The following is a 23,919-nucleotide window of genomic DNA, read 5'->3' as shown; positions in this document are numbered from 1 at the left end:
TAAGAATTTGCTGAGGACCTGTCACTGCAGTGAACATACCAAAGTATTGTGGGAGAGGACAGGAGCAGTGTTAAGATACAGGATGACCCACTAAGGAGCAGCCCAACCGGCATCAAATACCCTGGAGCTCTGCTTCAGTGAAAATCACGTAACTATGCTAAGGTGCCCCTAAGTGGTGCTGCAATCCTTTGTCCTGCTTGCCTCACCCCCTACGAATCAGTTCTCAGAAAGGATCTACAATGAGGGGGGAGGGGGAATCTCTGATCACTACAAGCAAGCAGGTGAAAGCTTGACGCTTCTCCCAAGCCTTTAGTAGAAGGAACCAACTTACTGGATGCGGGGAAGGGGTAAAAGGCGGACCTCGTGGACCTTACAGATCTAAAAATCACACGTCCTTAAAAATCTGAGGTCCGTGCATTGACAATCCGCCTTTTAGCTTATGCCACCACTTTCCCTGCACGCTCAGCTCAGGTCCCAGGTTCTCGCCTTCCCTAATGGCTAAGAAAGGAGGCGGCGCACCGTGGCTTTCGCTAATTAGCCCGATCATCCCTTCCTCCAGATCTCTCCCTCCGCGCCGATTCCGAGAGCCCCGCGATATGACACTGGATGGCAAATAGCTGGGTTTTGTGGGGGGAGGGGGGGTTAAAAAAATGTATGCAAAGGTCTGCAGTGCATCTGACCTCGTGAACCTCACGGATCTGAACTGCACATCCTTAAAAATCTGAGGTCCGCGCCACTTTTAGTCTCAGCATAGGTTAGGATCCGTTGGAGCTAAATTGTCATAGAGGTCTGTCAGAGCCAGAGACTGCAAGTGGCACGGACCTCAGATTTTTAAGGACGTGCGGTTTTAGATCCGCGAGGTCCTTAAGGTACGTGTTTTACCCCTTCCCCTGGTTGCACAGATACAAGGACTTGCTTATCCACTGCCACCCTAGCTGAGATTTTATATTCATGCACCTTTCTGACTTCACAAGCATCGTCTTTTAAATTAGACCCTGAATCCTCTAGCGCCTGTTACTCTATCACTATGTGTGTGTGTATATCTTTAATAATAAAATGCTAAGCATGCATGCGCACTCTTACCATGTGTTCCCTGAGATCTGATCTGTCGGGCTGTGGCCGGTAGGAGTGCGCATGCGCGCCAAACAAGCCTCCTTGCTCTCCACCTCACGCCACTGAAGTGGGTCCTCTCACGAGACGCACCTGCGTCGGAGAAGGATTCCGACGAAGGCGGCGATCGTGAGGGGAGCCACCGTGGCACCTTCAAAATTAAAAATAAACTTCAGCCAGAAATGGCCCCACACTCGCGGCTCGGCTTGGAAGAGGCGCTTGCGCCAAGTAGAAGAGGCGCTCGCAGGCGGCTGAGGCCCGCAGCCGGTCTGGGAGAAGGAGAACATGTACACAATGAGCTCGCTGTCCCCGCACGAAAGGTTCCATGGCATACAACCAGCATCCCTGGTCCCCAACAGACCACCACGTGCCTGCAACAAAATCTTCAGCGAAAAGACTGCAGGAAGGAGGTGGAGCTCCTCTGCCAAGTCTGTCTCGGCAGGAACCTACCACCTTGCTACGCGGAGAGGGGGTGTGTGCAAGCTCCTACAGAGCCAGTGAGAACTTTTGGGGAGGCCACGACCCCTGTGGTCCCCCCCTACACACACACACAAGTTCCGACGCCTTTGGTGAGCCCTTTAGGGTCAGGGAAATAACTCACTTTGAGCTAGCACTGGAAAAGGTATGATTTAAATTCAAATAAATAAATAAGCAAACAAGCTTTTAATTCTCCAGTTATATAGGCAGGGCAGGATTAATTCTTTGGGGAGCAGGGAAGAGGGGCAGGTGGAGTACGGAAGAGGTGCTGCTGGACCGGGGGAGCAGAGAAGAGATGCTGCTGCACAGGGAAGTGGGTTGGGGGAGGGAAATGCTGCTGCGGCTGCACAGGAAAATGAAAGGGGAGGGTATGCTTCTGCTGCTACTGCACAGGGAAGTGGAGTGGGGAGGGAAATGCTGCTGGTGAGAAAAGGGGGCTGGGGCTGAAAGGGAAAAGATGGGAGTAGGGGGCTGGGGGAGGGGGGGAAATGGGTTTGGACTTGGACTTGGAGCTGGAGCTGGGGCTGAAAATAGGGGACATGTGAGGAAAGGAGGTTTTACTACCACCTGTTAATGTAATGGTCTTAAACACTAGTATATAGATAGATGCATACATACAAATACACACATATATATTCCACCTCTATTTACACCCAATGTTGTGTCTTACAATATTTTGCTGCATTTTGTGTTGAGACTAAGTAGCATACTATGCTATACTAAGTAATGTTATTTGAATATTTTTCCTGCTGTAATCGTCTATGTTTCGAGTTATTCTTACTGTATATTGCCTTCGGTGAATCAATTAAAAAAAAAAAAAAAAAAAAAGGGTGATAAATCCTAATAAATAAATGAAAGGTCACAGTGCTGGATACTAGCCCTGGCTCTGACTTAACTGGAAGCCCAAAGTAGCAATAGAGAATTTCTAGCCCCTCCCCCCTTTAATTTTTATTTTTTTTTAAGATGGGCCTCTCTACTTGATATGGTTTATTTAGTTATAGCCCCCCACACACCCACACACCACACTCACAATAAGCATGACAAACAGCCATAAGACAGACATGCATAAATTTCATCAACATACCATACCATTTACCCAATGAAAATGCTCAACACCCATACTTCATTTTGCAAAAAAAAAAAGATGAAGATGTCTTCAAAAGCATTGCATCCTTTTGCTTTTTAATATACAATGGAATAGCATTCCACGTGTCTGGACCAGCACAAGAAAAAGCTTCCATTCTTGTGACTTTCAACCTTGCCTGCTGTACAGTAGAAACAGAACTCTGCAGCTTCAGAAGAGCGTGAAATACATTAATGGTACATTCTCAGATATACAGTTGATCAAATATCTCGGAGCCTTTCCATGAAGGCAAAGGTAAGTTAGCAACAGCAGTTTCATATCCTATTCTAAAAATCAATCTTCAACCAGTTAAGTTTCACACAAAATTCAGACCCATGGTCAAATTTCCCCAATACTAAACAGAACGCGAATAATCGAGTTTCGTGTAACTTGTAGCGCATGAATCACACACTCTTGGGAACACCTTAGCAGCACCAAATTGCAATAGTCCAAACTAAACCACACTACAGATTATAGAACGCACTTCGAATTGGCACCAGATAAATAAGAGTTAAGATTGCTCAAGCATCGTAATTTAAAATAAATCTTGTTCACCATAGCAGGAATGTGAGGTGGAAAGGACAAGTGGGCATCTGAAATGTCTCCCAGGTATTTTATCTCACACACATATCTGCCATAGTAAACATGATATATATACCTTGTTCACACCACTAACCCCATAAAAGTTTATCATACTGCCCTCATAAACTGGGAACTTTTATAATGCCTTCTAATACCATTTAGATCAACGAATTGGAAGTTATGGAATTCTTCTGAAAACACATTTATTATGGAGCACCCTAGCTGTTGAACTAAATGATAAAATGCATCAAAAAAAAAAACACAGTGAAAGCAGTTCACAAAGTAATCTGAAATAAATACAATGTTGCACGACCTTGCTCTAGAAATCAAGCTGGGTTTTGGCAAAACAGATACTTATTCGATCCATGACGCCAGGTTGGGGGGGGGGGAGGGGGAGGTGACTCTTTACGAGACTGCTTTTGGCAGCTCATTTTAAACAGAGATTTGGTGAAAGACCTTCGCATCCCCCCTCCCCCCCCCCAGGTACTTTGAACCCTTTCAGGCTCTGTTATGGGCAGATTACTCTGCTCTACACTGACAATAAGTCTTGCAGAGACCACCCCCATTATCCGGCAGCTGAGGGATTGGCAAGGCTATTATTAACATCTGATGGGATTTTTTTTTTTTTTTTTAATCAAGACCACCTCCAAAACAGCATCGGATAAATGAATGAAGATGAAGCCACAACGTCCCACCCCTCTCGCTGTCCCGGCTTCCGTCTCTAGGAGGTCTTAGGTGGGCAATTGCAAAGGTTGCAAAGAGAAGGCCACTCACCATTGAGTCCATTGGGGATGCTCCTGTGATGGAGAGGGGCGGACAAGTCGTCCATGGACCTCCTCAGCGCCGCGGCCTTGCCGTCCCCGGGCTTGTGGTGGTGGTGGTGGTCAGGGCTGCCCGCGCTGCCGGCGCTGGACGTGCTGCTGCCGTCGCCCACGTCCCTGGCGCCCGCCGCGCCGTTCAGGTGGCTCAGGCTCGCCTGGCTGTCTATGGAGCTGCGAGAGCCCGCGCCGCTCCTCTCCTCGTCCAGCAGGAGCACGAGCTCCTTCAGCTCCAGGTTCTCCCCCACTAGGCTCTCCTGCCGGCCCTCCAGCTCGCGCAGCTTCTGCTGGTAGAGGCCGACCTCCTTCCAGAGCGCGCCGGCCGCGTGCCGGCCGAAGCGCTGCCACTCGCGCCACACCTTCCGGCCCTTCTGGCGGTCGTCGTCCAGGAAGCAGCAGAGCTCGCGCAGCTCCTGGTTGTCGTCCTGCAGCTTCTGGTTCACCTCCTTTAGGCCGCGGATCTCGTGCAGGTGCAGCTGCAGGCGCCGGTTCACGTCCTTCATCAGGCTGCCGTGCTCCAGCATCAGGCTCATGCGCTCGCCCTCGGCTTTCCGCAGCCGCCGGGCCAGCTCCTCCTTGCTCCAGCGCAGCAGCTCCTCGTCGGGGAGTTTGCTGAGATCCTCCCTGGACCCGTTTGCAAGATTCTTTGCCATTGCTACTTTTGGGGTGTTTTTTTTTTTTTTGCAAAACTGTTGGGGTTTTCTATAAATGACTTTCGGTGGGGGGGAAGAAGAAGCTGCGAGTACTTTTTTTTCGTGCGGGTTTAGGGGAGCATTTACGATTGTTTTTAATTCTTAGCCGATTAAATGAGAATCATAGCCCTGAGATCCGGTAACAGGCGAGAAAGTGCCGAGGAGGAGGGGGGAATGTCTCTTGGGTCCGATTCTCAGGCTTTTGCGCTTCTTTTGCTGAAGTCTGTAAAGTGACCGTCCCCGATCCGCCAGGTAAACGGGTCCCTGAGTGGGTATTATACCAGGTCCCCCCTTCTCCTCCACCGACAGAGATCGCCCGTTATCATGTCCCGCTGCAGGTCCCGGGAGGTGGCGTGCAACTCCGATTTCCTCATCCGATCTTGCCGGCAACAGATTTTTCCCAAAAGAAGAATTGAACAATAGTAATAAAAAAAAAAAACTTCCGATTTTTGATTTTGTGGTATCGTAGTCTTTTAGAATTCCTCAACGATTAGCCAGGATGATGTCAGTGCACTTGCAAAAGGTCCTGCAAATTTCAAAAGAAACAGGAAAGAGCATTTCTCACAAGAATGCAGGAGAAATGAAAAAGGGCAGAAGGGAAAAATAAATAAATAAAAAGAGGCTGGATAAGCCTCGCCCACCTCTGAGTCCAGCCAATGTTTCCTTAATACAGGAGAGAGATTTTAAAACGGGGCGGGGTAAACAATCTCTAAAAGCCCCGCCCACTTCAGGGACAAGCCAATGCTCCGTTAACACAGTAGTGCGACATTAAAAATGGGGATTACATAGCCTCGCGCAGCCCGGCCGTGGTGTAACCTGGAGAGATCAGGTTCTTGGCTCGGATTTGCCCACCCCCATCCCGGAGGACTCGCGTTACCCTGGAGAACGCGTCCTGCAGCCAATCGGAGCGCAGGGAAAAGCTTTGAACGCAGGTAGAGGAAAGATGCTGGGCGGAGTTCATTTAAAGGGTCCGCAGAGCTAAAAGCGTGTTCCCTTGCCCCACCAGGCACTTCGTAGCAGGTGATCGATACACGGGCTGGCAGCTGTATTTTTCTTTCCATGCTTAAGAAAGTTCGTATCTTAGAGTTCCTTGTTGTAAAGTTACTGAAATTCTATGGCATATTTTCTGTATCTGAATCACTTTGCTTATTAAAGTGCATTTACTATAGGTAGTGAACTTTTCTTTTTTTTTTTTTTTTTTAAAGCTTGGGGGTCTCAGATATTAGTATCAGTGTGTGGGATGATGATCTGGAGATGAGAAGCTCAGGTGTGGGAGTATCAGCAGAGCTGCCAAGTTATTCATTCCAGGAGAAGTTTCAGCCAATCCTGGATTTCTGTAAACCTCTTCATGTTGCATTATGGGTAATGCAGTACTGATTTCAATGGATAGCATGATGGATTACAATACCACACTGCTATGGAAATTAAGTGTAAAACCAGGACTGGCTGAAAAGTTTTCCTCCTGGAATTAGTAACTTGGCAGCTCAAGGAATGGGCCGCGCAATGACAAATGAGGTTCAACATGGATAAGTGCAAGGTGATGCATGTCGGTAACAAAAATCATATGCACGAATACAGGATGTCCGGTGCTATACTTGGAGAGAGCCCCCAGGAAAGAGACTTGGGAGTAGTTGTAGACAAGTCAATGAAACCGTCTGCACAATGTGCGGCATGGCGAAAAGGGCAAACAGAATGCTAGGAATGATTAACCTTTTCCTATCGTGTGTCCCGGATGATGGGACATTCAAAAAATGACATAGACAGTGGATAAACAGTCTGTATGGACTAATAAAGAGTCATGAACACAAAGTATTTGAATTTACAGACTTATGACTTATTTACATTATGTTTACAATAGCCGTAAATGATAACGGTGAATAATACAAAACTTTGCTAAACTAATTACGATTGGAACCAGCGTAACGTAAAATTTATTACGATAGGAAAAGGTTAAGAAGGGGATCACAAACATATCTGAAAAGGTTATCATGCCGTTATACCGGGACACGGTACACCCCCACCTGGAATACTGCGTCCAACACTGGTCACCGTACATGGAAAAGGACATAGTACTACTCGAAAGGGTCCAGAGAAGAACGACAAAAATGGTTAAGGAACTGGGAGAGTTGCCATACAACGAGAGGCTAGAGAAACTGGGCCTCTTCTCCCTTGAAAAGAGAAGACTGAGAGGGGACATGATCGAAACTGGGCAGACTTGCATGGTCTGTGTCTGCGTATGGCCGTTTGGTGGAGGATGGGCAGGGGAGGGCTTCAATGGCTGGGAGGGTGTAGATGGGCTGGAGTAAGTCTTAATAGAGATTTCGGCAGTTGGAACCCAAGCACAGTACCGGGTAAAGCTTTGGATTCTCGCCCAGAAATAGCTAAGAAGAAAAAAAAAAAAAAAAAAAATTTAAATTGAATCAGGTTGGGCAGACTGGATGGACCATTCGGGCCTTTATCTGCCGTCATCTACTATGTTACTATGAAACATTCAAGATATTGAAGGGAATTGACTTAGTAGAGAAAGAGATACTGTTCACCCTCTCCAAGGTGAAGAGAACGAGAGGGCGCTCGCTAAAGTTAGAAGGAAAAGATTCCGTACAAACGTAAGGAAGTTCTTCACCCAGAGAGTGGTAGAAATCTGGAATGCTCTTCCGGAGGCTGTTATAGGGGAAAGCACCCTTCAGGGATTCAAGACAAGGTTGGATTAGTTCCTACTGGAACAGAACATACACAAGTAAGGCTAGACTCATAAAGGGCACTGGCTTTTGACCTAAGGGCTGCCGTGTGAATGGACTGCTGGGCAGGATGGACCACTGGTCTGACCCAGCAGTGGCAAATCTTATGTTCTTATCATTGAAGGGGAGAAGAGAGGTTCTGGGATTCTGCGACAGAGGCATAGCCAGGCACCCAATTTTGGGCAGACATGACAAAACTGCTCCTGCCTGGCACCTCTCCTCCCCCAGGTGATATGGGGGAGAGGGGTCATTCTCCCCCCTCTAGTACCTTTATCCAGTATCCTTCAGGTCTTCCTTGGCAGTGAGCAGCAACTCATTCTCCATGCTCCAAGCCTTCCCTCTGATGCGTCTTCCTGGACTTGTTAACAGAAAGTTACATCAGAGGGAAGCAGGGGAAATGTGTTGCTGCTGACTGCCAGCAAAGAACTAAAGAGAAGTCCAAAGGCCATTATTGATCTGGCTTGGGGAAATCCGCTGCTTATTCCTAGGATAAGCAGCATAAAATCTGTTGTACTACTTGTAATGTAGTGGCATGGAAAGGGGCGGGGGGGGGGGGCGATCCCCTCCAGGTGCTGTCTTGGTGGGGGCACCAGCACTCATCTTTTTCTCTGCCCCCTCCCCGCTCCTTCCCTGCCCCTCCACTACTGCGCACATGATGCGACTCTTTCCCCGTACCTCTTTAACGTTCCCGGTGCGAGCAACAACCCCAGCCTACTGCTAGCGCCAGCATTGGCTCTTCCTCTGACATCACTTCCTGGATCCATGCCGGGGAAGCTAAACAGGTACGGGGGAAGGGAAGGGACGAGCACACATGACAGGAGGGCAGGGAAGGAGCGGGGGTGGGTGGGAGGGGGTGGAGAAGAGGGTGAGGGGGTGCCACTGCCCCTGGCACCTCCTCTCCCTCACTATGCCAGTGGCCATAGTCAAACCAGTAAAAAGGTCTAAATTTCTGGTTTGATTAGGGCTTTGAGCTAGATGGTTTTATGCACAACAAAATCCATCTGTGCAAGTGATGTTTTTTGGGGAAAGAAAATCCCAAGAAAAGACATAGAAAAACAAGCCATATGGATGTCTGTCTGGCAACCTGACTAAACAGACATCACTGCAGTTCATAGGGGCAGCCTAGTGGTCAGTGCAGTGAACTTCACACAAAGGGACAGGTACAAATCTCATCTAAACTCCTTTATATTGTATTGTGAGGCCTCCAGTGATGCACATTGGGAAGAATAACCCGAATCACAGTTACTGGATGCTAGGGTCTATTTTGGGGGTTAGAAAAGGATCTGGGCGTCATCTTAGACAATACGATGAAACCTTCTGCCCAATGTGCGGCAGTGGCCAAAAAAGAAAACAAGATCTATCTAATCTAATCTTCCATTTGTGAGTCGCACAAACCTATACAAGCTCAAGGCGACAGATCAAAAGAGGAAGAGGAAAAGGAGTAGGGATAGGGCACGGAGAAGCAAGGGGAGGGGCCTAGAAGGAGAGGGTGCTATACAAAAGCTGAAACAGTTATTTGTCAAAGAGGTGGGTCTTCAGGTTTTTCCTGAATGCGGTGTAGTTTGTCTCCTTCCTGATTGCTTCTGGGAGGTCATTCCTGGTTTTTACACCCAGATAGGTTAGCATAGAGTGGAAAATGCTAGGAATTATTTAAAAAGGGATAGTTAACAAGACTAAGAATGTTATAATGATAAAGGAGATGGAACACCTCTTGCATGAGAAAAGACTAAAAAGGTTAGGGCTGTTCAGCTTGGAAAAGAGAGGGCTGAGGGGAGATATGATTGAAGTTTACAAAATCCTGAGTGGAGTAGATCGGGTACAAATGGATCGATTTTTCACTCCATCAAAAATTACAAAGACTAGGGCAGGGGTCTCCAAAGTCCCTCCTTGAGGGCCGAATCCAGTCTGGTTTTCAGGATTTCCCCAATGAATATGCATGAGATCTATGTGCATACACTGCTTTCAATGCATATTCATTGGGGAAATCCTGAAAACCCGACTGGATTCGGCTCTCAAGGAGGGACTTTGGAGACCCCTGGACTAGAGGATACTCGATGATGTTACAGAGAAAATTCTTTTTTATTATTTTTTTTATACCGGTAATTCTTTATTAATTTTCCAAACTTCAATAGTGTAGTACACAAATATATAACATAGAATATATTAAAATTATATAATAAAAGCACATTCAACTTACAAATATGCATAACCAGCCATTTTCTCCCACCCACCCAATGATTATTCAATAAAACAAAGAAAATTCTTTTAAACCCAATAGGAGGAAATATTTTTTCACTCAGAGAATAGTTAAGCTCTGGAACGCATTGCCAGAGGTTGTGGTAAGAGCGGATAGCGTAGCTGGTTTTAAGAAAGGTTTGGACAAGTTCCTGGAGGAAAAGTCCTTAGTCTGTTATTGAGAAAGACATGGGGGATGCCACTGCTTGCCCTGGATTGGTAGCATGGAATGTTGCTACTCCTTGGGTTTCGGCCAGGCATTAGGAACCTAGATTGGCCACCATGAGAACAGGCTACTGGGCTTGATGACCCAGTAAAGCTATTCTTATGTTCTTATGCCATCCAAAGCACGACTCCAACATGTCCCCTTGTGATTTAGACAAACTGCGAAACATCCATCTGCGACTTTGAGATGGTTTTTTTCCTTTTGAAAATGAGTGCCATTGGTATCTATATGTTTCTCTAGATGTAAATTAACATCGCGTAAGATTAATAATTGTGGGAATTGTATTGTAGCTTGTAATATGAATTCAAACAATTGAGATTGTACAGATAATTCCATATCAACTGTTCCAGTCTCAAGGAGGGTTTCCACTCGACATCTGCCATGGATACAAAAACGTAGTCCTCTTATGATAAATGTGGACAGAGTTTTTATTGTTTTTATCAAGAATATTTTGAATAAATTGCAACCGAAGGTCCGAGAACATTGAGTTTCCACAGTCTCGTTTGTTTGGATCTGTTCTTCTTTTCCTGTGGAAATGTGGGTCTTCTTGTTTTTGCCGCCCACATAAAGTGGCCCCTAACTCTTGACCTAGTTGAGACCTTGCCCCAAAACTTTGGATATCTTCATTAGAAGTCCCAATCAGAACTATGACCGTCTAAATTTTCCTTTCTGGTGGGCAAATTTGTGCTCCAGCTATAGATATGAAAAAATGAATGCCAATAGTTTGGGGCACAGTAATTTATTTAAGCTGGTTTGGGGGCCGTTGATATCATATATTACCTCACTATAGTAGGTCTTTGATTATGAGTCAGTTTTGGTTTATTTTCGTACACATCCAGGAAAGGGTGTGTGTGGGGGGGGGGGGCTATTTCTGTACTAATTTGACTTTTGAGTATGTCCACCTGGGGTGGGAAGAGTGTGGGAGGATATTTTTAATCTGAATAGGATAAGGTTATGTTTCTGTGTTTTATTGAATAATCATTGGGTGGAGGGGGGGGGAGAAAATGGTTGGTTTTGCATATTTGTAAGTTGAATGTGCTTTTATTAACTTATTATATGATATATATATTTTGTGTATTGCACTTTTGAAGTTTAGAAAATCAATAAAGAATTAAAAAAAAAAAAAAGTCCCAATCAGTTTCTGAGATGGTCTAGTGGGGGGCTCTGGATCACTTGACATGGAATATCCCATATGTTAGATCAATTACTTGGTGGTCTATAAATTAATTATACCCACATGACCCTTAAAATCCTTCTCATCAAGCTGACACAATGATTCCAAACCTGGGGATTGTATAAAATTAATAACTGAGACAGACCAAAAAAAACTTTTTAAAAAATAACCTTCCCTCACAATTTTATATCCAGGAGGACATAATTTAGTAGATAAAGAGTTGGAATGTTCTTGCTACCAAGACTCAACCATAAACGCCATCTCAATGTCATAACCTCTGATCATGTTAGTCCAGTACAAAGATCTCACCTACTTTTTAGTCTTTATTGGTATATTTTTGTGATTTAAACACAGCATTACAATCTCTGTGGAATAGGGATGCCCTCCTCTCCTCCACACCCTCTCCCATGACCTTACACATGGCTAGGGATCAGTCTGTCATGTTTTTAAAGATGGCAATGCTGGAGGTAGGGGTAGGGTTACTATATGTCTGGGAAAACCCGGACATGTCCTCTTTTTTTGTGGACTAGGTGCCCAGTCATTTTTTTTTTTTAAATAGTGGAGTCTATCTGGGTTTAGCCCACTCTCTAGACTCCCTCTAAAGAGCTGCATGAGAATGGAGGTGACTTCAATTCCGCAGTGATCCCCTCCAGAATCCCCAAAAGCTTTCCTGTGATGCATTTTGCATTGGAGGGAGGGTTTCTCTTTGCAAAACACAACAGAGGGAAGGTTTATGGGTCAGCCACTGGCAGCATGTAGGAAGAGATGCTGCCAGCTACTTGTAAGGTCAAGAAAGATGGTGCACAGGCTAGGGGATGAGTGAGAAGGGAGGGAGAGATGCTGTATGGGCTGGGAGGGGGTGTTGGAAGGGAGGAAAAGAGATGCTGTATGGGCTGGGAGGGGGTGTGGGAAGGGAGGGAAAGATACTGCAAGGGCTGGGAGGGTGTGTGGGAAGGGCCAAAAAGAGATGCTGCATGGGCTGAGAGGGGGTGTTGGAAGGGAGGTAAAGAGAGGCTGTACAGGCTTGGAGGGGATGTGGAAAGGGAGGGAAAGAGATGCTGCATAGGCTGGGGGTGTTGGAAGGGAGGGAGAGAAATGTATTGGCTGAGAGAGGGTGTGGGAAGAGGGAAAGAGATTCTGGATGGGCTGAGAGGGGGTGTGGGAAGGGAGGGAAAGATGCTGCAAGGGCTGGGAGGGGGTATGGGAAGGGCTGAAAAGAGATGCTGCATGGGCTGAGAGGGGGTGTTGGAAGGGAGGTAAAGAGAGGCTGTACAGGCTGGGAGGGGATGTGGGAAGGGAGGGAAAGAGATGCTGCATAGGCTGGGGGTGTTGGAAGGGAGGGAGAGAGAGATGCTGCCATGGGGGAGGGATGAGAAAGGGAGAATGTTTGAACATGGGCTGTGGGCAGGAGGAGGGAAAGAGAGATGGTGAACATGGTGAAAGGGAGAAAGAGAGAATTGTTGGAAATGGTGTTAGAAATGAGGGAGGGAGGGAGAAATATTGGATGTTGTAGTGGAGAGAGAAGGATGAAGCAGATGGAATGGGATGCAAGAGGAAAGAATGATGGACATGGTGGTGGAGGGAATGGAGGGAGAAATGCGGCATGGTGCTGGAGAAGGGTGATAGAAGGAGAAGTGTTGGGCTTGGGGCTTGTGGAGAGGCGCAGTAGATACAGCATAGGGGCCGGGGGATGAAAGAAGTGGCTGTAGAGAGGGTGAAAGATTCAAATTCACTCATGTGAATTGGTGAATCAATTCGAAGCGGCAAATCGGGCAGCACCAGCAAGTAGATAAATCACGTCAGGGAACTGGGGAGGGGGGAGGGGAGAGAGAGAGAGACTATTGGTATGACTAGATTAGAGGAACATTTAAGTGACATATTGGTAGGCAGGGCAGGATTAATTATTCGAGGGCACCTAGGCACACAAGTACACTGGGAAAGATCGGCAGCGCTGGGCCCCCCTGGGAAATCGACAAAGCTGCCCTCCCACGGCATTGACAGCAATGAACTGGAATAAATGACATTGGAGGGGGTGGACTGGCAGACGCAAGGAGTTGCTGCAAGGTCCCAAGATGACTGTGTCTGCTGGCTCTGCTCAGGGAAGAAGTAAATGACGGAGGAGGTGGACCGGCAAACGCAGTCATCGTGGGACCTTACAGCAACTCCTCGCGTCTGCCGGTCCACCCCCTCTGACGTCACGTATTCCAGTTTGTTGCTGTCAATGCCGGGGGTGGGGGGAGGGCAGTGTTGTCGATCTTCCGGGGGGAGGGGGAAAGTCCAACGCTGCCGATCTTTCCCAGGGGGCCTGCATTTCCAAAGGAAAAACCCCCCAATATTAACCCCAATGCAATAGTTTTGAACTTCAGACCCCATGTGGGACCTTGTGACTGTTCCTTCAGTGGGGGCCGATGAATAAAAAAGTGTGGTAGGGCTTTGCGCACAGCTTGGAGAGTCTTTTATTGGTGTGCGCTACGTTTTGCACTTACTGGGCCTCAATAGCAAAATTTAGGGTGTTGCAAGTACAAAGGTAGCCGGAAGCCGGAAGTCATAATGCCATTATACAGAACCATGGTGAGACCTCATTTGGAATACAGTGTGCAATTCTGGATGCCACACTACCGAAAAGATGTGCTGAGAGTAGAGTCAGTGCAACGGATGGCCACCAGGATGAACTCGGGGCTCAAGGATCTATCGTACGAGGAAAGGCTGAAAAATTTGCGGCTGTACTCACTCGAGGAACGTAGGGAGAGAGGAGACATGATCGAGACGTTTAAGTATATTACCGGCCGTATCGAGATGGAAGAAGAGATTCTCTTTCTCAAAGGACCCTCAGCCACAAGAGGGCATCCGCTCAAACTCAGGGGCGGGAAATTTCATGGCGACACCAGGAAATATTTCTTCACCGAGAGAGTGGTTGATCCTTGGAACGAGCTCCCGGTGCAGGTGATCGAGGCAAACAGCGTGCAAGAATTTAAGAGCAAATGGGATGCCTATGTGGGATCCCTTAGAGGGTTAAGCCAAGGGAACCTGTCACCAAGAGTGGGATCCCTAGGATAGTAGACTTGGAGGTGGATCAGTAAAGTGGGCAGACCTGATGGGCTATGGCCCTTATCTGCCGTCATCTTCTATGTTTCTATGTTTCTCATACCTGTCTCCTACTGATTTTCATTTAGTGTTCCCATGTGTTATGAATGGTGAGTGAAGAAAGCAACAAATCAAAATAATTTTTTTTTTTCTATATCACAGCGGTTCAATGCAGTGTACAAAAGAATAAAACAGCAATAACAGTGAATTATATTTAGATCAATTGCAGTAGGGGGCACTTAGGGACTAGAGGACACTTATGAAGTTACAGGGAAATACTTTTAAAACTATTAGGAAGAAATATTTTTTCACTCAGAGAATAGTTAAGTTCTGGAAAGCATTGCCAGAGGATGTGGTAAGAGCAGATAGCGTAGCTGGTTTTAAGAAAGGTTTGGACAAGTTCCTGGAGGAAAAGTCCATAGTCTGTTATTGAGAAAGACACGGGGGAAGCCACTGCTTGCCCTGTATTGGTATTATGGAATATTGCTACACCTTGGGTTTTGGCCAGGCACTAGTGACCTGGATTGGCCACCGTGAAAACGAGCTACTGGGCTTGATGGCTGACCCAGTAAGGCTATTCTTATGTTCTTAACCTACAAATAATAAATAAATAAGTGATCAATTTCTCCAAATGGAGTTAGTTTTGCACATGCCATGACAGGAGTGGAACCTCACTCCTGAGCCAGAGCACGTGGAGTATGGTCTCAGTCTCAAATTTACGGTTAAAGCTCATTGTAGAGCTTGCATTGTGCCCCAAGGAGCTTTGTTCTGGAGTTCATAAGAGGTAGCACGTATAGGAAACTTGTCCAGGTGCCCTTAGACGTTCTTTTTGATCAAACCTGTGGCACCCAAACCAACAGGAAATATTTCTGTGTCTTTCTGCCACATTTTCTTAATCCGGGACTGCATTTCCTGACACTTGAGGATCTTCTCTCTCGCCATGCAGTTCACTGAGTACTCGCTTGAGACTGACAGCTATCTGTGGCTTTTAGATTGTACATCGCCTAGATATTTCGATAGGCGATTCATAAAATGCTAATAAACTTGAAACTTGAAACTTGTAATCAATGCCATCCTGGTGTTTTTTCTTTCTTACACTATTTCTGGTTTTCTTCCTTCCAGTTTTTTTTTAAACAGTTGGGATGGGGATGGATTGGGCGATGGCATAGCAAGGGTAGGAGGCGCCTAGGGTGGTGGCACCCCCCCTCCAGCCCTTTTCTCCGCTCCCCTCTCTTTCTGCGCCAACCCCCTGCTTCTTCCATGCCACACTAGTACCCTCCCTTCCCACCCACCACCGTACTTCTTAAAATCTTCACCAGCATGCTGGCTTTCCCTCCGACATTACTTCCTGGCCCCGCAACCCAGAAGTGATGTCAGAGGCAACCAGGCTGGCGCAAGCAGCAGACTGGAATAATTGCTCACGCTGTTAAAGAGTTTAAAAAGGTAATGGAGGCAGGGAAGGGAGGGTATGAGCGTGGCATGGAGGGGGGCAGTGCCGGAACCCCTACTAAGATGGCGCCTGGGGCTGTCTGTCCGCTCCACTCTTACTATGCCACTGGTCTCAGGTGAACATATCATCTTTGTTTTCCACAAGTTTCTTAGGGTCCTGATCCCAATGCTTTTAAGGTACACTTCTCCCTCCGTATTCGCGGTTTCCATATCTTCGATTTCGCTTATTCGCGATTTTTCGGCCGCTGACTCTGTCCCCCCAAAAAACGTCATCACTAAAGTTTTTTCCTTTTACTGTATTCATGATTTTTCGGCCGCTGACTCTGTTCCCCCAAAAAACATCATCACTAAAGTTTTTTCCTTTTACTATATTCGCGATTTTTCGGCCGCTGACTCTGTTCCCCCCAAAAACGTCATCACTAAAGTTTTTTCCTTTTACTGTATTCACGATTTTTCGGCCGCTGACTCCGTCCCCCCAAAACACATCATCACTAAAGTTTTTTCCTTTTACTGCACGGTACAGCAACTTTTCAGCAAAAGAAAAAGCAAGTAACCTCTCCCGGCATCAACGCTGATGAGCAGAGGAAACTCAAATGGGCACCCGATCCATTATCTGTCTCGATTACATGACCCTCCAGGGGATATTAATGATAGAATTAATTCACTGCAGCGACAATGGTGTAGCCATCAGAGTGAAACTAGGAACCAATGAGATGATCTCATTTCCCTGAGTATTGTTGGGGCACCGTTAAAAATACTCATGCTTTTTTCTATGCAAAATGCAATACTGTATTACTGCAAGTTAATGAGAACAGGAAGTAAAAAGCAAAGACAATTTAGAGGCTAATTTTAGAATTCGGCGCAGTTCTAATTAGCATATCCATATTTGTTTTGTTGTCATCTGCCTAGTTTGATATGCAAATTACAAATAGAATAAATAAATAAAAATAAATAATGTCCGATCGAATACATTGTGGCAAAACAACGAAATAATGATCAAACAAGAAAACAACAAAGCTACAAAGAGACTTTTTCCTGTGTGGGCACCAGGTCGTTTTCAGAGCAATATACAGGTATTCTAATATTGAACTTTCAATAACTTTTTTATATGTTATTCGCGGTTTCAATAGTAAAAATGACAGCACTTTCCCAAAACTTATAAAAAAGTTATTCGCGGTTTTTTCATAGTCACGCCTATTGTCAGAACGCATCCACCGCGAATACGGAGGGAGAAGTGTACAGTGATGTAATGCTTACAGAGATTCCAGTGAATGAGGCATGCCACCTTGTTGTGGAGAGGGAGTTAGCAGCAGGGTCCTGCTCTTACTGGTAGAAAGAAAACACTGGGTGGGGTAGGGGGGGGGGCGGCAGCTTCTCCAGTTCACAAGCTGTGGAGCAGCCAAGTCTTTCAACACAAGGAATTGAGCATTTTTATCTTGCACCTGTAAACGTTCTATAGAGAACAGGATTAAGTGTCTCGACTTTAAATGATCTGCTTCTGCTGCCACCAGGAAATTGAATCCCCATCTTAGTAATCCTGCTATCGAGAAGTATTTGCCCACCTCTGTAACACTGCAGCAGAGCGGAAATGAGGGATTCCCTGATAAGCAACCACTTAACTAAGTTTTTACTCTGTGATGGTGATTAGGTAAATACAGGTGTGACAGCTCCTGGGATAGCCTTGCTTTCAGAGCGGTTGCTCTAATTTCTTCTGGTTAAAGTCTAGTCTCATCTGTTTTGTCTCAGTGAAATGATTAGGGATGGAAGTTTGGGAAAACAGAAAGCACAGGACTGACTCTAAGGGAGTAAGTTTTATGTTTAAATCTGTTTCATTGCAACAGTATTAAAAAGGAGCAAATCAGCAACAATTCTGTATTCTGTGCAGTGGGAGGGAGGGAGGGAAGAGAGAGGGAGAAATGCTGGACCATGGTGGACATGCAAATAACTTTGGAGTAACAACTGCAATAATTCCAAATAGTAATAAGATTACAACTCAAATCACAACATACCGTCCAATCTAGCTCCCTCCCCAAATCCCCCTTATTCTAGATTTCCTCTCCCCCCTAACCCCCCCCAAACCCCCCCAGGAATCACACACAAAAGAATGATGTAACAGGAAGCCATGACATACAATCTGGTATCCCTATGCTTTATAGCACCTAATTCCACCGTAGGCATGGCTAATGCTGAAAGCAGCATTAGGCGGCGTAAAGCAGCTATGGAGGCGCGATTCACGTCAAAGGTAGGCGCCAGAAATGTAGACCTGGAAAACCCTGGCCTACATTTCTGGTGCTAACCTTTGCCGGAGCTGTGATTCTCTAACCAGCGCCGTCACATGATTGAAACACAAACAGCAGCCACTGACAATGGCAACAGCTGGAAAATCTGAACCTCATTTTCAGTGGAACTTAGCCAGTTAGTGCTGTTGAAAATAACCTGTTAGCATAAATATGATTTATCTTTATGTGGCAACACATAGTTGGTCTACTGGGCTTGATGGACCATTGGTCTGACCCAGAATGGCTGTTCTTGTGCTCTTACGTGTGCCAGGTATAGGACAATCAAGCCATTGTGGCATCACTGATAGGGTTGGCTCTGAGACACTGTGAAATGAGGCATTATGACATCACAAGCTCAGCTCTGGAATGTTGCTGTCATTGGGGTTCCGGAATCTTGCTATTCTTTGAGATGCAGGAATATTGCTACCCCTTAGGTTTTGGCCAGGTACTAAGGACCTGGATTGGCCACCATGAGAACAGGCTACCGGGCTCGATGGGCCATTGGTCTGACTCAGTAAGGCTAGTCTTATGTTCTTAAGTGCTTATCAGACTTAACCAGCTATGTACCAGTAATAGTCAACAAAACATTGAATACTGCGATGAATATCAACCTGAAGATCCCTCCTGCCGATCTGGATGAATATCAACCTAAGTTTTCAACTGCTTCATCTAAGTAGACAATTCTATAATCATATGCAATTTCTCTGGTAGCTTATTTCGTAAAAGAGGACCTACAGTAGAAAAGGCAGAACTTAATAAAAATGATATTAAAAAAAAAAAAAAGGCATCCAAAAATTGGCACAAAGGGTCAGACAGACATTTTTCTCGCCAAACCTTCCAAATTGCTATTTTTGAAACCCATTTCCTAGATGGATTTCTATGCTGTTTGTGCGCAGTGCGTCTAAGGGATCCTTTCACAAAGCCGCGCTAGGGCCTTAACGCGTGGAATAGCGTGCGCTAAATTGCTGCACGCGCTAGCCACTACCACCTCCTTTTGAGCAGGCAGTAGATTTCCGGCTAGCATGCGCTAATCCAGTGCGCGCGTTAAAACCGCTAGTGCGGCATTTGTAAAAGGAGCCCTAAGTCTCAAAGGGGCATGTTGGAGGCATGTTTTGGGCAGTACTAGGGTAGGCTTATGATTTGCACTTCTTTTTTTTTTATTATTTTTTTTGCAATAATGGAATATTGTAGAGTACATTCAGGGCACAATTTGGACGTTTGAGGCTATACCTGTTTTCTTAACGAATAAGTGCTAAAAAGGTGCCCGAACTGATCAGATGACCACTGGAGGGATGAAGGCAGGACTGCACCTTCCTCCCCCAGTGGTCACGGACTCCCTCCCATCCCCCAAAGATGTGAATGAAACAGTACATATCTGTACAAGAGCTTCAGATTAGAGAGTTGCATGGGGACAGAAATCCCACCCATCCCCGCCCGTCCCCGCCAGGATCCTCTCCGTCCCCACCCATCCCCACCAAGATCCTCTTCATCCCCACCCATCCCCGTCAGGATCCTCTCCGTCCCCACCAGGATCCTCTCCATCCCCACCCGTCTCCGCCAGGATCCTCTCCGTCCCCACCCGTCCCCGCCAAGATCCTCTCCATCCCCACCCGTCCCCGCCAGGATCCTCTCCGTCCCCACCCATCCCCGCCAGGATCCTCTCCGTCCCCACCCGTCCCCGCCAGGATCCTCTCCATCCCCACCCATCCCCGTCAGGATCCTCTCCGTCCCCACCCGTCCCCGCCAGGATCCTCTCCGTCCCCACCCGTCCCCGCCAGGATCCTCTCTGTCCCCACCCGTCCCCGCCAGGATCCTCTCCATCCCCACCCGTCCCCGTCAGGATCCTCTTCGTCCCCACCCATCCCCGCCAGGATCCTCTCCGTCCCCACCCGTCTCCGCCAGGATCCTCTCCGTCCCCACCCGTCCCCGCCAGGATCCTCTCCGTCCCCACCCGTCCCTGTCAGGATCCTCTCCGTCCCCACCCATCCCCGCCAGGAATTACCTCCATCTCCGCCCGTCCCCATAAAAAGCAGCAATTACTTCTGACAGGATCATCAATTCCACAGTTTCTTTTGCTGTTTTCCTTGTGGAATCTCTTTGGTGGAACCCTTTTTTTGTTTTCTGTTCAGGTAATTAACTTATAAACCCCCTCTTTTACTAAGGCTGACGTGTCCATTATATTATATGGATGAACCCTGCTTCCAAAGCCTTCAATCCCCGTGGGAGTCCCGTGGGCCAGAGGGGGGTCCCCGTGGGAGTCCCGTGGGTTATGGGGGATTCCCGTGGGACACCCATGGGACCTGCGGGATTCCCGCAATCCCCGTTCCCATGCAGACCTCTACTTCAGATGTTATGGCCAGTCCTATTAGAGCAGCAAGCAGGTTCCCAGAGTAGCCTAGAGGTCAGTGTAATGAGCTATAAAGATGGGAACTCAAGTCCATATCCCACTGTAACTACTACAGTTATGGTGGTAAATGTGAGGCTTCCAAACCCTACCCTAATCCCACTGTACCTACTTAATACCTGCAGGCCTAAGGGCTATTGGTGTGGCTGCATGTCAATCATGTTTAAGCGCCGTTTACAGAATTGTGCCTAACAAAAAGCTGAGGCCTCGGTAAAGTAGGCCACGGTTTCACTGGCCTAAACTACAGGCACCTAAGATTTTTTAGTAGGGTTACCAGATGTCTGGATTTTCCCAGATGTGTCCTCCTTTCCAGGTCCGGACGGCTTTGTGGTTTTGAAAAGCTTCCTGTAAAAATTGCATTGGGAAGAGGCATCCGCGCATGCACGGACAAATGGGGGTGATGTCACATGCATGTGCGCAGATGCCATCTGGGGGCGGGGCTGGAGGCAGAACTGGGCAGGCCTGGGTGGGCCTGTGGGCATGGCCATGGATCCGGATTTTCCTTTGGGGAAATCTGATAACCCTATTCTTTAGAAAATCATGCCTAGCGGCACCTATGTATATCTCCATCCCAAAACACGCCCACTTAAATGCCTATCGCATGGCGCTTTGAGGTGCCTAACACCTATCTGCCAATAAAATCTTTTTTTCAATTATGAGTTTGTTAAACTCATAACTGAAGCTATTAAGGTGGTTTTGGCAATTAAGTTAGGCACCTATCTTTATTCATCTCTTATAGAATCTGGCCGTTTGTCTATCCAAATCTAACTCCAAGGCCAGGTAGACTGCTAATTTCATACTGCAGATTTTGGTATCATCTGCATAGAGGCAAGTCTTACCCGACAACCCTTCAGCAATATTGTTTATGAAAATGTTAAAAAGAACAGAACCTTGAGGCACACCACTGGTAACATCCCTTTCCTCAGAGTGATCTCCATTGATCTCTACCCTCTGTCGCCTTTCACTCAACCAATTCTTGACCCAGCCCGTCACTTTGGGACCGATTCCGAGGGCACTCAGTTTATTTATTAGACGTCTGTGTGGAACACTGTCAAAGGCTTTGCTAAAATCTAAATACACCACATCTAGCGTAAATCTCTATCCAATTCTCTGGTCATCCAGTCAAAGAAATAGATCAGATTTGTCTGACAAGACCTACCTCTAGTGAATCCATGTTGCCTCCAGTCCTGTAATCCACAGGATTCCAGAAACTTGACCATTGCCTAAATTGTGCCATGCTCTGTACATCTGGAAAGATGGTGAATTGAAGGAGAAAGTTCCATATATTTATTATTTAGGCGGCTAAGGCCAACCAGCATTAGCCCTCCCAAACTGTGGCATCGGGGATAGCCTGGGACATCAGTGGCATCTCATGATGAGCTATAACTATTGAAAACCAGCAAACAAAAGAAAACAAAAAAGCTTCAAATCTTCCCAAAATACAGTGGGACACTTTCACCATTTTCCAATGACCAATTTGTGTTAATTTCCAATGGGTTTTTTTTTTTTTTTGTTTGTTTGTTTGTTTTTGGGGGGTTTCCCGTGGCCTGAGTCTACTAAATTAGCTAGACGAGGACAGCCTGTTCTGTGTTAGGAGGGAACAGGGCATGTGCTAGCCTGTTCAACAAGAGAATTGGAATTACGGCAGGTTGTTCTGTGTGCTTTATGTATAGGCTGGCTGCATTTTGTATGCTGCCTCACAAATAGGTAAATCCATAAATTTGCTGGACAGTTTTAAAGCTAGGAAAGAACCTAATCAGCATAAGTACCAGATTCATTAATATACGTTGTGCGTATCAAATAAGCTTGGCATTGCCAAGGAGTTCTCCCTGGAGGGTATCATCAGATTTATTTAGAGTATGAATCACACTCTGCCTCCCTCCCCCCGACTCTTTAAGTAAAGAAACTGGCACCTTAGGAGCCACTTTAAAATATTTAGGCTCCTTTTTGCTTACATTTTTATGCGTTTGTGATTCATGTCTTGTTTAAACCCAGGAAGCGTCTGCATGGAAACAGAATCTGTTTCTTGGAATTCATCTGTGGTCCCTGCTTCCCCTCATCTGAAGTCATAGTCCTTTTAGTGACACATTAATCATTTCCATAGAAACGCACTGATGTCATAGATGGAGGCTGGGGAATGTCAGCTGGACTATATCAGTAGAAAATTCTAAAATGGGGCGGGGGGAGGTGTTATGCAAATGTATTCATAAATAAAGAAGGGACATATACATAGGGTTCTTTAAGGGCAGTTTTATATCAGGATGTCCATCTTTACACTCCACCTGAGTGCATAGGTCTACAGAATAGTTTATAGTTTACTAATTTTTGATTTACCACCTGTGAAAGGTCAACATCAGGGTTGTGCATCTTTGGTTCTCGATGGCAGCAACTTGGTTGAGTTTTCAGGATTTCCCTAATGAATATGCACAAACTTAAGAACATAAGAATAGTCTTACTGGGTCAGATCAATGGTCCATTAAGCCTAGCCAGGTCCTTAGTACCTGGCCAAAACCTAAGGAGAAGCAACATTCCTGCATCTCAAAGAATAGCAAGATTCCGGAACCCCAATGAGATCAACATTCCAGAGCTGAGATTGTGATGTCATAATGCCTCATTCCACCAATACCTCAGAGCCAACCTCATCAGTGATGTTACAATGGCTTAATTGTCCTATACTTGGCTCACGTAATAACATATGAATAGCTTTACTGGGTCAGACCAATGGTCCATGAAGCCCAGTAGCCCATTCTCACAGTGGCCAATCCAGGTCCTTAGTACTTTGTTAAAACCCAAGGAATAGCAACATTCCATGCTACCGATCCAGGGCAAGCAGTGGCTTCCTCCATGTCTGTCTCAATAGCAGACTATGGACTTTTCTTCTAGGAAATTATCCAAACCTTTCTTAAAACCAGCTACCATATCCGCTCTTACCACAACTTCTGGCAATGCGTTCCAGAGCTTAACTATTTTCTGAGTGAAAAAGCATTTTCTCCTATTAGTTTTTAAAGTATTTCATTGTAACTTCCACGAGTGCCCCCTAGTCTTTATAATTGTTGACGGAGTGAAAAATCGATCCACTTGTACCCTTTCTACTCCACTCAGGATTTTGTAGACTTCAATCGTATCTCCCCTCAGCTGTCTCTTTTCCAAGCTGAAGAACCCTAACCTTTTTAGTCTTTCCTCATACGTGAGTTGTTCCATCCCCTTTAGCATCTTGAGTTCCATTTCTACTCACCACTTACAAGAATACTGTGTGCCTTTGATAAATTTGGGCACCTGCAGCTACACCAGGTCTATTGCTCTTGTTACTGCAGGCACCGAAACATGAGTCAAACTGATATCAGGTTACGGTAGTCTTCTACAGTGGAATCTGGGCCCTGAGATTCTGTATAGAAGAGGCCGTCGCCTGAAAGGAAGCACCTTCTAAAATCACCCACTTTGGAAGTAATTCTCAAAAGGTCGCCATAAGTTGGGTGCCTGGATGCTGCGCACTAAGTATGAAGTCTACGAAATAAATTGCATACACAG

At 46.2% G+C, this 23,919-nt stretch overlaps 1 protein-coding gene across 5 annotated transcripts in view; it reads right to left on the bottom strand.

Moving 5' to 3' along the window:
- The window catches only part of CCDC85C (coiled-coil domain containing 85C), a 249,335-nt gene extending 243,703 nt beyond the window's left edge, over positions 1 to 5,632 (bottom strand). For 2 of the 5 annotated variants that reach the window (XM_033952299.1, XM_033952301.1), the window contains exon 1: positions 4,067 to 5,632. In XM_033952299.1, coding sequence (XP_033808190.1) covers positions 4,067 to 4,763 — 697 coding nt within the window. In that variant the 5' untranslated portion in view covers positions 4,764 to 5,632. The remainder of the gene's footprint in view (positions 1 to 4,066) is intronic. The other 3 variants (XM_033952302.1, XM_033952303.1, XM_033952300.1) reach the window with 2 other exon arrangements.
- Between the last annotated feature and the right edge of the window lie 18,287 nt (positions 5,633 to 23,919).

This window comes from Geotrypetes seraphini, chromosome 7 (assembly GCF_902459505.1).
Source record: "Geotrypetes seraphini chromosome 7, aGeoSer1.1, whole genome shotgun sequence".
NCBI lineage: Eukaryota > Metazoa > Chordata > Amphibia > Gymnophiona > Dermophiidae > Geotrypetes > Geotrypetes seraphini.
Note: the sequence above shows the minus strand (reverse complement) of the source record. Positions and strands in the feature narration are given on the sequence as shown.